This window comes from Eucyclogobius newberryi, unplaced genomic scaffold (genome assembly GCF_026437365.1).
Source record: "Eucyclogobius newberryi isolate DKJ021-1_F unplaced genomic scaffold, fEucNew1.0.hap1 SCAF_5, whole genome shotgun sequence".
Lineage (NCBI taxonomy): Eukaryota > Metazoa > Chordata > Actinopteri > Gobiiformes > Gobiidae > Eucyclogobius > Eucyclogobius newberryi.
In genome coordinates this window covers 1650063-1666501 of record NW_027316167.1, presented here as the reverse complement: position 1 = coordinate 1666501, position 16439 = coordinate 1650063, and the positions used below count along the sequence as shown (strand labels likewise).

At 49.2% G+C, this 16439-nt stretch overlaps 1 protein-coding gene across 3 annotated transcripts in view; it reads right to left on the bottom strand.

Annotated features, from left to right (window-relative positions):
* Positions 1-351: 351 nt before the first annotated feature.
* Positions 352-16439, bottom strand: part of LOC140380800 (V-type proton ATPase subunit d 1) — a 371409-nt gene continuing 355321 nt past the window's right edge. For 2 of the 3 annotated variants that reach the window (XM_072464710.1, XM_072464709.1), the window contains exons 2-9: positions 14949-15076; positions 12380-12551; positions 11605-11783; positions 11404-11483; positions 10204-10281; positions 8700-8876; positions 2473-2550; positions 675-844 (exon numbers count right to left, since the gene is read on the bottom strand). In XM_072464710.1, coding sequence (XP_072320811.1) covers positions 683-844; positions 2473-2550; positions 8700-8876; positions 10204-10281; positions 11404-11483; positions 11605-11783; positions 12380-12551; positions 14949-15075 — 1053 coding nt within the window. In that variant the 5' untranslated portion in view covers position 15076 and the 3' untranslated portion in view covers positions 675-682. Of the gene's footprint in view, positions 590-674; positions 845-2472; positions 2551-8699; positions 8877-10203; positions 10282-11403; positions 11484-11604; positions 11784-12379; positions 12552-14948; positions 15077-16439 lie in introns of those variants that run through there. The other variant, XM_072464711.1, reaches the window with a different exon arrangement.

The window sequence follows — 16439 nt, the reverse complement described above, 5'->3', positions numbered from 1 at the left end:
CCTCCATCACCTCCTCCATCACCTCCTCCATCGCCTCCTCCATCGCCTCCTCCATCGCCTCCTCCATCGCCTCCTCCATCACCTCCTCCATCACCTCCTCCATCGCCTCCTCCATCACCGTGTGGTACGTTGGAGCCACAGCCAGGGACAAAGACTACAGCGCCCTCTGCTGAGAAGGTGATCGGCTGCAGACTTCCATCTCTGCAGGAGGCCACTCCCCTCAGGCAGGAGGCCACTCCCCTCAGGCAGGAGGCCACTCCCCTCAGGCAGGAGGCCACTCCCCTCCTGCCTGAGGAGAAGCCCTCTCTCCTCCTCCCCCTCCCCCCTCTCAATGGGATGTTTAACAAACTGTTGGACTTAAACACTTTTATTCAACATTTACAATCACTTTATATCCATTTTCCACAACACTTCCTCATAAACACAACAAATACATTTAAATACAATAAATATAACTTTTCATCACGTTTTAAATGAGTTACTCTGAGTGTAATGTCTGCAGCCGCCTGCAGAGGGAGCCTTTATGGCTTTATGAAGCAACTGGGAATGTTTGGGTCTGGAGGTGGTGGGCGTGTCTGTGGGCGTGTCTGTGGGCGTGTCTGTGGGCGTGTCTGTGCTGTGGGCGTGTCTGTGCTGTGGGCGTGTCAGTGTTGTGTGTGTATGCCGTCTTGTGGGCGTGGCTTCAGAAGATGGGGATATAGTTGTCGATCTTGGCTCGGTGGCGCTGGGCGATGCACTCGGCGATCCACACGATGTTACGACATTCCTGCTCCTTCAGTTTCACGTACGAATAAAAGACGGAGAAATGGAACTGGTTCAGAAACGCCAGTTTGTTCAGCTTCACCTGAAACACATAACATCACAATGTACTTTGAGTTACACATGAACATTTATTTAGTTGCATCAGGTTTCAGAATAAACTATATATTTCTCTCAAATGCGATGCATTCGTCAGAAAAAAGTGTTTTTGTAGAGCGGGAGGAGCCACCGGGAGAGCGGGAGGAGCCACCGGGAGAGCGGGAGGAGCCACCGGGAGAGCGGGAGGAGCCACCGGGGGAGCGGGAGGAGCCACCGGGGGAGCGGGAGGAGCCACCGGGAGAGCGGGAGGAGCCACCGGGAGAGCGGGAGGAGCCACCGGGAGAGCGGGAGGAGCCACCGGGGGAGCGGGAGGAGCCACCGGGGGAGCGGGAGGAGCCACCGGGAGAGCGGGAGGAGCCACCGGGAGAGCGGGAGGAGCCACCGGGAGAGCGGGAGGAGCCACCGGGAGAGCGGGAGGAGCCACCGGGAGAGCGGGAGGAGCCACCGGGAGAGCGGGAGGAGCCACCGGGAGAGCGGGAGGAGCCACCGGGAGAGCGGGAGGAGCCACCGGGAGAGCGGGAGGAGCCACCGGGAGAGCGGGAGGAGCCACCGGGAGAGCGGGAGGAGCCACCGGGGGAGCGGGAGGAGCCACCGGGGGAGCGGGAGGAGCCACCGGGAGAGCGGGAGGAGCCACCGGGAGAGCGGGAGGAGCCACCGGGGGAGCGGGAGGAGCCACCGGGAGAGCGGGAGGAGCCACCGGGGGAGCGGGAGGAGCCACCGGGAGAGCGGGAGGAGCCACCGGGGGAGCGGGAGGAGCCACCGGGAGAGCGGGAGGAGCCACCGGGAGAGCGGGAGGAGCCACCGGGAGAGCGGAGGCGACGAGGGGCTTTAGCGAGCGCCAGGTCTCGCTAATCTCAGGACAATAACTTTGTGTAACACATAGTACTGTCAGTAGTACTGACAGTACTACTGTCAGTACTACTGACAGTAGAGTACTGACAGTACTACTGACAGTAGAGTACTGACAGTAGAGTACTGACAGTAGTACTGACAGTAGTACTGACAGTACTACTGACAGTAGAGTACTGACAGTACTACTGACAGTAGAGTACTGACAGTAGAGTACTGACAGTAGAGTACTGACAGTAGAGTACTGACAGTAGAGTACTGACAGTAGAGTACTGACAGTAGTACTGACAGTAGAGTACTGACAGTAGAGTACTGACAGTAGAGTACTGACAGTAGAGTATTGACAGTAGTACTGACAGTAGTACTGACAGTAGAGTACTGACAGTAGAGTACTGACAGTACTACTGACAGTAGAGTACTGACAGTAGAGTATTGACAGTAGTACTGACAGTAGTACTGACAGTAGAGTACTGACAGTAGAGTACTGACAGTAGTACTGACAGTAGAGTACTGACAGTAGAGTACTGACAGTAGAGTACTGACAGTAGAGTATTGACAGTAGTACTGACAGTAGTACTGACAGTAGAGTACTGACAGTAGAGTACTGACAGTACTACTGACAGTAGAGTACTGACAGTACTACTGACAGTAGAGTACTGACAGTAGAGTACTGACAGTAGAGTACTGACAGTACTACTGACAGTAGAGTATTGACAGTAGTACTGACAGTAGTACTGACAGTACTACTGACAGTAGCAAAAGTACCTCATGTTCAAAGAAGCGGTCCTCCAGGGTCTTGTCTCCAGGGTTACTGCCCGCGCCCTCAAACAGAAGCTTGTACTCCTGAAAACACATTTATATTTGTCTAAATGTTCAGGTTGTAAATGTGAAAATGTACCAGAGGAACTTTAACCTGTCACATCCACCTGTCACATCCACCCGTCACATCCACCTGTCACATCCACCTGTCACATGCTCCTCCTGTCACATGCTCCTCCTGTCACATGCTCCTGTCACATGCTCCTGTCACATGCTCCTGTCACATGCTCCTGTCACATGCTCCTGTCACATCCTCTTGAGGCCAGTGCAGTTTCCATATCTCAAATATTCTCTTACATCATCACTTTTATTTCCGTGGTCAATACCATAAGTTATACATCATTTTAAAGATTATTTTCTCAACAAAACAAATATGTCATTGATTTACATTGAATAATTTGCCCCAAGAAGCAATTGCCAAAAGTTTGTGAGAAAGTCTCAACTTTTACAAACTCTTGTCCTGTTTGTGTTTATGACGGAGGAAACAGCTTTAATTCTGTTCATTCTTGTCTCAGTTGTTGTCATGACAACATCATGTGCAGTGAACAGCATAAACACAATGAAGTATGTCCTGCTCAGGACCATTACAAATGGACAATATTCAGACGAGACTAAAAAAAGGATGTTTTGTTCATGTTTGTGCTTCTGTAGTGTGAGTTCTGAAGCCCTGACAGTGTGACATGTGCACATCTGCAGAAACTAGAAGGCCTAAGCTTTCCCATGATGCATCACACTCACATGCGGAACGTAACATCCTCTTTTAATAAGCAATGACATGTGGGTCAAACCAGTGTGCACAGGACCAAAGAGGTGGATGGAAACAGGTTAATGTCCTCCACCCTCTGATCTCTTTTTGGATCAGTGTGTGGACTCTTTGTACTTTTTTGGCATTTTGTTTGTTCTGTCTCGTTGTTGTGCTTCCTGTGTTTGTGTGTCGCGTTGTTGTGCTTCCTGTGTTTGTGTGTCGCGTTGTTGTGCTTCCTGTGTTTGTGTGTCGCGTTGTTGTGCTTCCTGTGTTTGTGTGTCGCGTTGTTGTGCTTCCTGTGTTTGTGTGTCGCGTTGTTGTGCTTCCTGTGTTTGTGTGTCGCGTTGTTGTGCTTCCTGTGTTTGTGTGTCGCGTTGTTGTGCTTCCTGTGTTTGTGTGTCGCGTTGTTGTGCTTCCTGTGTTTGTGTGTCGCGTTGTTGTGCTTCCTGTGTTTGTGTGTCGCGTTGTTGTGCTTCCTGTGTTTGTGTGTCGCGTTGTTGTGCTTTGTGTTTGTGTGTCGCGTTGTTGTGCTTTGTGTTTGTGTGTCGCGTTATTGTGCTTCGTGTTTGTGTTTCGCGTTGTGCTTCGTGTTTGTGTGTCGCGTTGTGCTTCGTGTTTGTGTGTCGCGTTGTTGTGCTTCCTGTGCTTGTGTGTCGCGTTGTTGTGCTTCCTGTGTTTGTGTATCGCGTTGTTGTGCTTCCTGTGTTTGTGTATCGCGTTGTTGTGCTTCCTGTGTTTGTGTGTCGCGTTGTTGTGCTTCCTGTGTTTGTGTGTCGCGTTGTTGTGCTTCCTGTGTTTGTGTGTCGCGTTGTTGTGCTTCCTGTGTTTGTGTGTCGCGTTGTTGTGCTTCCTGTGTTTGTGTGTCACGTTGTTGTGCTTCCTGTGTTTGTGTGTCGCGTTGTTGTGCTTTGTGTTTGTGTGTCGCGTTGTTGTGCTTCCTGTGTTTGTGTGTCGCGTTGTTGTGCTTCCTGTGTTTGTGTGTCGCGTTGTTGTGCTTCCTGTGTTTGTGTGTCGCGTTGTTGTGCTTCCTGTGTTTGTGTGTCGCGTTGTTGTGCTTTGTGTTTGTGTGTCGCGTTGTTGTGCTTTGTGTTTGTGTGTCGCGTTATTGTGCTTCGTGTTTGTGTTTCGCGTTGTGCTTCGTGTTTGTGTGTCGCGTTGTGCTTCGTGTTTGTGTGTCGCGTTGTTGTGCTTCCTGTGCTTGTGTGTCGCGTTGTTGTGCTTCCTGTGTTTGTGTATCGCGTTGTTGTGCTTCCTGTGTTTGTGTGTCGCGTTGTTGTGCTTCCTGTGTTTGTGTGTCGCGTTGTTGTGCTTCCTGTGTTTGTGTGTCGCGTTGTTGTGCTTCCTGTGTTTGTGTGTCGCGTTGTTGTGCTTCCTGTGTTTGTGTGTCACGTTGTTGTGCTTCCTGTGTTTGTGTGTCGCGTTGTTGTGCTTCCTGTGTTTGTGTGTCGCGTTGTTGTGCTTCCTGTGTTTGTGTGTCGCGTTGTTGTGCTTCCTGTGTTTGTGTGTCGCGTTGTTGTGCTTCCTGTGTTTGTGTGTCGCGTTGTTGTGCTTTGTGTTTGTGTGTCGCGTTGTTGTGCTTCCTGTGTTTGTGTGTCGCGTTGTGCTTCGTGTTTGTGTGTCGCGTTGTGCTTCGTGTTTGTGTGTCGCGTTGTGCTTCGTGTTTGTGTGTCGCGTTGTGCTTCGTGTTTGTGTGTCGCGTTGTGCTTCGTGTTTGTGTGTCGCGTTGTTGTGCTTCGTGTTTGTGTGTCGCGTTGTTGTGCTTCCTGTGTTTGTGTGTCGCCTTGTTGTGCTTCGTGTTTGTGTGTCGCCTTGTTGTGCTTCGTGTTTGTGTGTCGCCTTGTTGTGCTTCGTGTTTGTGTGTCGCCTTGTTGTGCTTCGTGTTTGTGTTTCGCATTGTGCTTCGTGTTTGTGTGTCGCGTTGTGCTTCGTGTTTGTGTATCGCGTTGTTGTGCTTCCTGTGTTTGTGTGTCGCGTTGTTGTGCTTCCTGTGTTTGTGTGTCGCGTTGTTGTGCTTCCTGTGTTTGTGTGTCGCGTTGTTGTGCTTTGTGTTTGTGTGTCGCGTTGTTGTGCTTTGTGTTTGTGTGTCGCGTTATTGTGCTTCGTGTTTGTGTTTCGCGTTGTGCTTCGTGTTTGTGTGTCGCGTTGTGCTTCGTGTTTGTGTGTCGCGTTGTTGTGCTTCCTGTGCTTGTGTGTCGCGTTGTTGTGCTTCCTGTGTTTGTGTATCGCGTTGTTGTGCTTCCTGTGTTTGTGTATCGCGTTGTTGTGCTTCCTGTGTTTGTGTGTCGCGTTGTTGTGCTTCCTGTGTTTGTGTGTCGCGTTGTTGTGCTTCCTGTGTTTGTGTGTCGCGTTGTTGTGCTTCCTGTGTTTGTGTGTCGCGTTGTTGTGCTTCCTGTGTTTGTGTGTCACGTTGTTGTGCTTCCTGTGTTTGTGTGTCGCGTTGTTGTGCTTTGTGTTTGTGTGTCGCGTTGTTGTGCTTCCTGTGTTTGTGTATCGCGTTGTTGTGCTTCCTGTGTTTGTGTATCGCGTTGTTGTGCTTCCTGTGTTTGTGTGTCGCGTTGTTGTGCTTCCTGTGTTTGTGTGTCGCGTTGTTGTGCTTCCTGTGTTTGTGTGTCGCGTTGTTGTGCTTCCTGTGTTTGTGTGTCGCGTTGTTGTGCTTCCTGTGTTTGTGTGTCGCGTTGTTGTGCTTCCTGTGTTTGTGTGTCGCGTTGTTGTGCTTTGTGTTTGTGTGTCGCGTTGTTGTGCTTTGTGTTTGTGTGTCGCGTTATTGTGCTTCGTGTTTGTGTTTCGCGTTGTGCTTCGTGTTTGTGTGTCGCGTTGTGCTTCGTGTTTGTGTGTCGCGTTGTTGTGCTTCCTGTGCTTGTGTGTCGCGTTGTTGTGCTTCCTGTGTTTGTGTATCGCGTTGTTGTGCTTCCTGTGTTTGTGTGTCGCGTTGTTGTGCTTCCTGTGTTTGTGTGTCGCGTTGTTGTGCTTCCTGTGTTTGTGTGTCGCGTTGTTGTGCTTCCTGTGTTTGTGTGTCGCGTTGTTGTGCTTCCTGTGTTTGTGTGTCACGTTGTTGTGCTTCCTGTGTTTGTGTGTCGCGTTGTTGTGCTTCCTGTGTTTGTGTGTCGCGTTGTTGTGCTTCCTGTGTTTGTGTGTCGCGTTGTTGTGCTTCCTGTGTTTGTGTGTCGCGTTGTTGTGCTTCCTGTGTTTGTGTGTCGCGTTGTTGTGCTTTGTGTTTGTGTGTCGCGTTGTTGTGCTTCCTGTGTTTGTGTGTCGCGTTGTGCTTCGTGTTTGTGTGTCGCGTTGTGCTTCGTGTTTGTGTGTCGCGTTGTGCTTCGTGTTTGTGTGTCGCGTTGTGCTTCGTGTTTGTGTGTCGCGTTGTGCTTCGTGTTTGTGTGTCGCGTTGTTGTGCTTCGTGTTTGTGTGTCGCGTTGTTGTGCTTCCTGTGTTTGTGTGTCGCCTTGTTGTGCTTCGTGTTTGTGTGTCGCCTTGTTGTGCTTCGTGTTTGTGTGTCGCCTTGTTGTGCTTCGTGTTTGTGTGTCGCCTTGTTGTGCTTCGTGTTTGTGTTTCGCATTGTGCTTTGTGTTTGTGTGTCGCGTTGTGCTTCGTGTTTGTGTATCGCGTTGTTGTGCTTCCTGTGTTTGTGTGTCGCGTTGTTGTGCTTCCTGTGTTTGTGTGTCGCGTTGTTGTGCTTCCTGTGTTTGTGTATCGCGTTGTTGTGCTTCCTGTGTTTGTGTGTCGTGTTGTTGTGCTTCGTGTTTGTGTGTTGCGTTGTGCTTCGTGTCGTGTTGTTGTGCTTCCTGTGTTTGTGTGTCGCGTTGTGCTTCGTGTTTGTGTGTCGTGTTGTTGTGCTTCCTTTGTTTGTGTGTCGCGTTGTACTTCGTGTTTGTGTGTCGCGTTGTTGTGCTTCCTATGTTTGTGTGTCGCGTTGTTGTGCTTCGTGTTTGTGTGTGGTGTTGTTGTGCTTCCTGTGTTTGTGTGTGGTGTTGTTGTGCTTCGTGTTTGTGTGTCGTGTTGTTGTGCTTCGTGTGTCGTGTTTTTGTGCTTCGTGTTTGTGTGTCGTGTTGTTGTGCTTCGTGTTTGTGTGTCGTGTTGTTGTGCTTCCTCTGCTTGTGTGTTGCGTTGTTGTGCTTCCTGTGTTTGTGTGTCGTGTTGTTGTGCTTCGTGTTTGTGTGTCGCGTTGTTGTGCTTCGTGTTTGTGTGTTGCGTTGTGCTTCGTGTTTGTGTGTCGCGTTGTTGTGCTTCCTGTGTTTGTGTGTCGCGTTGTGCTTCGTGTTTGTGTGTCGTGTTGTTGTGCTTCCTGTGTTGCGTTGTGCTTCGTGTTTGTGTGTCGCGTTGTTGTGCTTCCTATGTTTGTGTGTTGCGTTGTTGTGCTTCGTGTTTGTGTGTCGTTGTGCTTCCTGTGTTTGTGTGTGGTGTTGTTGTGCTTCCTGTGTTTGTGTGTCGTGTTGTTGTGCTTCCTGTGTTTGTGTGTCGTGTTGTTGTGCTTCGTGTTTGTGTGTCGTTGTGCTTCCTGTGTTTGTGTGTCGTGTTGTTGTGCTTCCTGTGTTTGTGTGTCGTGTTGTTGTGCTTCCTGTGTCGCGTTGTTGTGATTCCTCTGTTTGTGTGTCGCGTTGTTGTGCTTCCTGTGTTTGTGTGTTGTGTTGTTGTGCTTCCTGTTTTTGTGTGTCGTGTTGTTGTGCTTCCTGTGTTTGTGTGTCGCTTTGTTGTGCTTCCTGTGTTTGTGTGTCGTGTTGTTGTGCTTCCTGTGTTTGTGTGTCGCGTTGTTGTGCTTCCTGTGTTTGTGTGTCGCGTTGTTGTGCTTCCTGTGTTTGTGTGTCGCGTTGTTGTGCTTCCTATGTTTGTGTGTTGCGTTGTTGTACTTCCTGTGTTTGTGTGTCGTGTTGTTGTGCTTCCTGTGTTTGTGTGTCGCGTTGTTGTTCTTCCTGTGTTTGTGTGTCGCGTTGTTGTGCTTCCTGTGTTTGTGTGTCGCGTTGTTGTGCTTCCTGTGTTTGTGTGTCGCGTTGTTGTGCTTCCTGTGTTTGTGTGTCGCGTTGTTGTGCTTCCTGTGTTTGTGTGTCGTGTTGTTGTGCTTCCTGTGTTTGTGTGTCGTGTTGTTGTGCTTCGTGTTTGTGTGTCGTTGTGCTTCCTGTGTTTGTGTGTCGTGTTGTTGTGCTTCCTGTGTTTGTGTGTCGTGTTGTTGTGCTTCCTGTGTCGCGTTGTTGTGATTCCTCTGTTTGTGTGTCGCGTTGTTGTGCTTCCTGTGTTTGTGTGTCGTGTTGTTGTGCTTCCTGTGTTTGTGTGTCGTGTTGTTGTGCTTCCTGTGTTTGTGTGTCGCGTTGTTGTGCTTCCTGTGTTTGTGTGTCGCGTTGTTGTGCTTCCTGTGTTTGTGTGTCGCGTTGTTGAGGAGTAGTAGTGTGTGCAGTACTTGTACTCAGAGTAGTAGTAGTATGCAGTATGCAGTACTCACTGGGTAGTAGTCGGCCACAACCTTGACCTGCTCGTAGTCGTCGGCTCTTGCGAGTTGGGCGAGACCTTCAGGGAACAGTTTTCCACAGTGAGGAAAGAGTTTGGCTCGATCTTCTTTAGAGAGCTCCGTCCCAAACGAGTTTATGGTGATGATGAAGGCTCGACGGTCCGCCTCGAACTACAACACATGAAGTACACATGAAGTACACATGAAGTACACATGAAGTACACATGATGAAGGCTCGACGGTCCGCCTCGAACTACAACACATGAAGTACACATGAAGTACACATGAAGTACACATGATGAAGGCTCGACGGTCCGCCTCGAACTACAACACATGAAGTACACATGAAGTACACATGAAGTACACATGAAGTACACATGATGAAGGCTCGACGGTCCGCCTCGAACTACAACACATGAAGTACACATGAAGTACACATGAAGTACACATGAAGTACACATGATGAAGGCTCGACGGTCCGCCTCGAACTACAACACATGAAGTACACATGAAGTACACATGAAGTACACATGAAGTACACATGATGAAGGCTCGACGGTCCGCCTCGAACTACAACACATGAAGTACACATGAAGTACACATGAAGTACACATGAAGTACACATGATGAAGGCTCGACGGTCCGCCTCGAACTACAACACATGAAGTACACATGAAGTACACATGATGAAGGCTCGACGGTCCGCCTCAAACTACAACACATGAAGTACACATGAAGTACACATGAAGTACACATGAAGTACACATGATGAAGGCTCGACGGTCCGCCTCGAACTACAACACATGGAGTACACATGGAGTACACATGGAGTACACATGGAGTACACATGGAGTACACATGGAGTACACATGGAGTTCACATGGAGTTCACATGGAGTACACATGGAGTACACATGGGGTACACATGGAGTACACATGGAGTACACATGGAGTTCACATGGAGTTCACATGGAGTACACATGGAGTACACATGGAGTACACATGGGGTACACATGGGGTACACATGGGGTACACATGAAGTACACATGAAGTACACATGAAGTACACATGATGAAGGCTCGACGGTCCGCCTCGAACTACAACACATGAAGTACACATGAAGTACACATGAAGTACACATGATGAAGGCTCGACGGTCCGCCTCAAACTACAACACATGAAGTACACATGAAGTACACATGAAGTACACATGAAGTACACATGAAGTACACATGAAGTACACATGATGAAGGCTGGACGGTCCGCCTCGAACTACAACAAATGGAGTACACATGGAGTACACATGGAGTACACATGGAGTACACATGGAGTACACATGGAGTACACATGGAGTACACATGGAGTACACATGGAGTACAGACCAGGACCAGGACCTGTACTGCAGTATTATTGCAGTAGTACTGCCTGGAGTAGTACTGGAGTAGTACTGGAATAGTATTGCAGTAGTACTGCAGTAGTAGTACTTGAGTAGGACGTACCTCCAGGATGGGGCACATGGTGTCGGCTGTGGTTCCTCCCAGATTTGAGCAGAATTTATAGAACGCCTCAAGGTACGCCTGAAACAAGACAGAACCAGAACTGAAACAAGACAGAACCAGAACTTAAACAAGACGGAACCAGAACTTAAACAAGACAGAACCAGAACTGAAACAAGACAGAACCAGAACTTAAACAAGACGGAACCAGAACTTAAACAAGACAGAACCAGAACTTAAACAAGACAGAACCAGAACTGAAACGAGACGGAACCAGAAGTGAAACGAGACGGAACCAGAACTGAAACGAGACGGAACCAGAACTGAAACAAGACGGAACCAGAACTGAAACAAGACGGAACCAGAACTGAAACGAGACGGAACCAGAAGTGAAACAAGACGGAACCAGAACTGAAACGAGACGGAACCAGAAGTGAAACAAGACGGAACCAGAAATGAAACAAGACAGAACCAGAAGTGAAACGAGACGGAACCAGAACTGAAACGAGACGGAACCAGAGCTGAAACAAGACAGAACCAGAACTGAAACAAGACGGAACCAGAACTTAAACAAGACAGAACCAGAACTGAAACGAGACGGAACCAGAACTGAAACGAGACGGAACCAGAACTGAAACAAGACGGAACCAGAACTGAAACGAGACGGAACCAGAACTGAAACGAGACAGAACCAGAAATGAAGCAAGACAGAACCAGGACTGAAACGAGACAGAACCAGAACTGAAACAAGATGGAACCAGAACTGAAACAAGACGGAACCAGAACTGAAACGAGACGGAACCAGAACTGAAACGAGACGGAACCAGAACTGAAACGAGACGGAACCAGAACTGAAACGAGACGGAACCAGAACTGAAACGAGACAGAACCAGAAATGAAGCAAGACAGAACCAGGACTGAAACGAGACAGAACCAGAACTGAAACAAGATGGAACCAGAACTGAAACAAGACGGAACCAGAACTGAAACGAGACGGAACCAGAACTGAAACGAGACGGAACCAGAAGTGAAACGAGACGGAGCCAGAACTGAAACGAGACAGAACCAGGACTGAAACGAGACGGAACCAGAACTGAAACGAGACGGAACCAGAAGTGAAACGAAACTGAACCAAAACTGAACCAGGGTAGAACCAGAACTGAACCAGGGTAGAACCAGAACCAGAACTGAACCAGGTCATACCTTGTAGAGAGTGTTCCTGATGATCTCAATGTTCATTTCATCCAGATCTTGTTCTGAAATACAGTCCTGAAAGAAAGCAGCTGCAACAGAAGAGAACCAGGTCAAACACAGAACCAGAACCAGAACCAGGGCCAGGAGCAGAGCCAGGAGCAGAGCCAGGACCAAATCTGTTTGATTATTATTGTGGGATGTGGGCATTACCGAGGGGCGTGTCCACCAGGATGGCGTTGTAGAGCTCGGCGGGCGTTTGGGCGATGTTCACGGCCTCCATCTGCTCAAAACTGCCCAGAGGGTGGCACTTGGGCACCAGCTCGGAGATGGCCCTCTGGTGCAGGGTCCCAGTGATCAGCAGGATCACGTTATCGATCATGTAACTGTAACTGCAACAGAGGTCAGAGAGAGAGGGACGCAGAGGTCAGCGAGGGACGCAGAGGTCAGAGAGAGAGGGACGCAGGGGTCAGCGAGGGACGCAGGGGTCAGAGAGGGATGCAGGGGTCAGAGAGGGACGCAGGGGTCAGAGAGGGACGCAGAGGTCAGAGAGAGAGGGACGCAGAGGTCAGCGAGGGACGCAGAGGTCAGAGAGAGAGGCACGCAGAGGTCAGAGAGAGAGGGACGCAGAGGTCAGCGAGGGACGCAGGGGTCAGAGGGGGACACAGAGATCACGCACGACCGCACGGCCACACACGATCACACTCGATCACGCCCGACCGCACGATCATGCACGATCATGCACGATCATGCACGACCTCCCGATCATGCACGATCACGCACGATCACGCACGACCGCAAGATCATGGATGAGGCACAGGCGGAGCGAGAGTATGGAAAGTCAATATGATACAGAGGCCCTTAAAGGTCCTTAACACGCCTTCTGCTCAATATGTTACGTTCATCTTGTTTAAACTGAGCTGAGACAGGGCAGAATGTTTTATATAATTTCACATGGTGCAGACTCAGGTTCTAACACGGTTCTTACGTGATGAAGTCCATGAACGAGGCCAGCGGTTCATACGACTGGTTCCTCATGTGTCTGAACTCCACCACCATCTTCTCCTTCAGTTTGTCATCGATGACTGAGACGGTCAGAGGAGACGCCTCATTGGCCAGGAAACTGCCATAGTCTGTGCTCTGGAGGTGGAGCTTCAGGTCTGAAACACGTGAAACACACGCACACGTATGTGAAACTCATGCACACGTATGTGAAAGACACGCGCACGTATGTGAAAGACACGCACACGTATGTGAAACACACGCGCACGTATGTGAAACACACGCACACGTATGTGAAACTCATGCACACGTATGTGAAACACACGCACACGTATGTGAAACACACGCACACGTATGTGAAAGACACGCACACGTATGTGAAACACACGCGCACGTATGTGAAACACACGCGCACGTATGTGAAACACACGCACACGTATGTGAAACACACGCACACGTATGTGAAAGACACGCACACGTATGTGAAAGACACGCGCACGTATGTGAAACACACGCGCACGTATGTGAAACACACGCACACGTATGTGAAACACACGCACACGTATGTGAAACACACGCACACGTATGTGAAACACACGCACACGAATGTGAAACACACGCACACGTATGTGAAACACACGCACACGAATGTGAAACACACGCACACGTATGTGAAACACACGCACACGAATGTGAAACACACGCACACGTATGTGAAACACACGCACACGTATGTGAAACACACGCACACGTATGTGAAACACACGCACACGTATGTGAAACTCACGCACACGTATGTGAAACACACGCACACGTATGTGAAACTCATGCACACGTATGTGAAAGACACGCGCACGTATGTGAAACACACGCACACGTATGTGAAACACACGCACACGTATGTGAAACACACGCACACGTATGTGAAACACACGCACACGTATGTGAAAGACACGCGCACGTATGTGAAACACACGCGCACATATGTGAAACACACGCACACGTATGTGAAACACACGCACACGTATGTGAAACACACGCGCACGTATGTGAAACACACGCGCACGTATGTGAAACACACGCGCACGTATGTGAAAGACACGCACACGTATGTGAAACACACGCACACGTATGTGAAACTCACGCACACACATACGCACACGTATGTGAAACACACGCACACGTATGTGAAACACACGCGCACGTATGTGAAACACACGCACACGTATGTGAAACACACGCACACGTATGTGAAACACACGCGCACGTATGTGAAAGACACGCACACGTATGTGAAAGACACGCACACGTATGTGAAACTCACGCACACACATACGCACACGTATGTGAAACACACGCACACGTATGTGAAACACACGCGCACGTATGTGAAAGACACGCTCACGTATGTGAAACACACGCACACACATACGCACACGTATGTGAAACACACGCACACGTCGCACGTATGTGAAACACACGCACACAAATGTGAAACACACGCACACGTATGTGAAACACACGCACACGTATGTGAAACTCACGCACACGTATGTGAAAGACACGCACACGTATGTGAAACACACGCACACGTATGTGAAACTCACGCACACGTATGTGAAAGACACGCACACGTTTGTGAAACACACGCACACGTATGTGAAAGACACGCACACGTATGTGAAACTCACGCACACGTATGTGAAACACACGCACACGTATGTGAAACTCACGCACACGTATGTGAAACTCACGCACACGTATGTGAAACACACGCACACGTATGTGAAACTCACGCACACGTATGTGAAAGACACGCACACGTATGTGAAAGACACGCACACGTATGTGAAACACACGCACACGTATGTGAAAGACACGCACACGTATGTGAAACTCCATTCAAAGTGTTTGACTCAGTTCCTGTTTTTAACATTCACATTGGATCAAAACTGAAACTCAACATTATTTTGGTACAATCCATATTTCATCATATTTGCCTTTTTACTTTTGAATATTAATGAAACCACCAAGAGATAAACTATTAAGTGTTGACATGTTTATTCTTAAACGTATGACACTGTGACTCATGTTCTTGTGACATGTTTTGTTTCTATATTTTAGTGCTTAAGTATTTGTTAGCACAGACTTGTATGTTAGCTTAGCTCTTAGCTCGGGGTTAGCACATAAGCTACGCGGTCATTCAAATTCATAAAACACTTTATGAACACTTTACGTTGTGGCGTCATTGAACGTGTCACGTGTGGTTTATTGTCGTTGTAAAGAATCTTTAATGTAGCAACGTCACGGTTTGTCATGTGACAGTTTAGCATTAGCCTCGTTAGCATTAGCTTTACACTAGACCTTTCAGAATAAAACTGAGGCTCCGAGCCTCGCCGACCGGGGGCCCGGAGCCTCGCCGACCGGGGGCCCGGAGCCTCGCCGACCGGGGGCCCGGAGCCTCGCCGACCGGGGGCCCGGAGCCTCGGCCCGGAGCCTCGCCGACCGGGGGCCCGGAGCCTCCGTGACCGTGACCAGGGCCCGTCAGAACTCACCCTCCAGAGTCTCGCACTGGACCAGGTTCAGATAGTCGGCCTGGCTCAGGATCCCGGCCTTAAAGCCCCGCACGAGCCCCTCCAGATACCCGTTATCCACGTTAAAGTACAGCTCCGGCAGCGGCATGATGAGGACAGTCTGGTCCCAGTCTGGTCCCGGTTTAGTCCCGGTTTAGTCCCGGTTTAGTCCTGGTTTAGTCCTGGTTTAGTCCGGATGACACGGCTCGAGGATCAGCTGACACAGGAAGCACGTGATCACGAACCCACGTGACATTCAGATGATGGTCACGTGGTTTGAGACGCTGAGGAAAGATAAAAACATTTCAAAGATGTATGAATATATATATATATATATATATATATATATAGATATATATATATACATATATATAATATACATATATATAATATACATATATATATATATATACATATATATAATATACATATATATATATATATATATATACATATATATAATATACATATATATAATATACATCAAGGGTTCCCGACCTTGTACCACGGACCGGAATAATGTAGGTTTTTCCTGGACCGGTGTGCCAGTTTATGTCGCGGTCAGGTTCACTTGCTCGGAAGTGGGCGGGGCATTTGTACATTAATAAAGGCGCAATGGACGATTTTTCGGCGATTTGCGAACTCAGGCGGAAGTGCGCATGCGCACACCCCCGTGTGGACTGATACAACACACACGTGCGTTTGTTTATTAGCGCGACGGATCGCATCGCATCTCTCGTCTCCCGTAGATTTCTGTCCACTTCTGCGTCAGCTCGAACTGTCTTTCTCTGTCTTCATTTTGTCCCGTCACTGAGGGAACTATATTATGATAGATCAATGCGCTTGGATGCGCTTGCAGGTGAGTGGTAGATGCGTTTTATGATTGACACGTGGCAGGACTAATCGGCCGTCCACAAGGAAATAAGACTCAGATTTGGGCCAAACAAATCGTCCATTCAACCTTTAAGTGTGCCACACCCAAAGATCAGAATTGGAGTAACATAAGGTACAGTTCCACGTGTTCTCACTGTAGGTGTGGTCATCACAGAGAGGGAGAAGCTGGACACAGCTCTGTCCTGGGCTGTCCTCTGGACTCAGTGCAGGAGGTGGGGGACAGAAGGGTCCTGGCTAAACTCACATCTATGCTGGACCAAGAGTGTCGCCCCCTGCAGGACACTCTGTCCCCTGCAGGACACTCTGTCAACTCTGAGCAGCTTCAGTGACTGATCCACCCTCGCTGAAGGAGACGTTTCACACGTCTTTCCTTCTGCTGATGTCAGACTTTAGAACAAACACTGTTCGTCCTGAACACTCACAATTCTGACCTGACCATGTGCAATTCTGTCATATGTGTAATTAGGCCCGAGCCCCAGCAGGGCGGAGGGCCTATTGCTCCCGCAACGCTGCCTTCGGCACCATCGCCCCTGGCAAGTACAGTGAACTAGCCCATGCCTTCGGCATGGATCATGCATA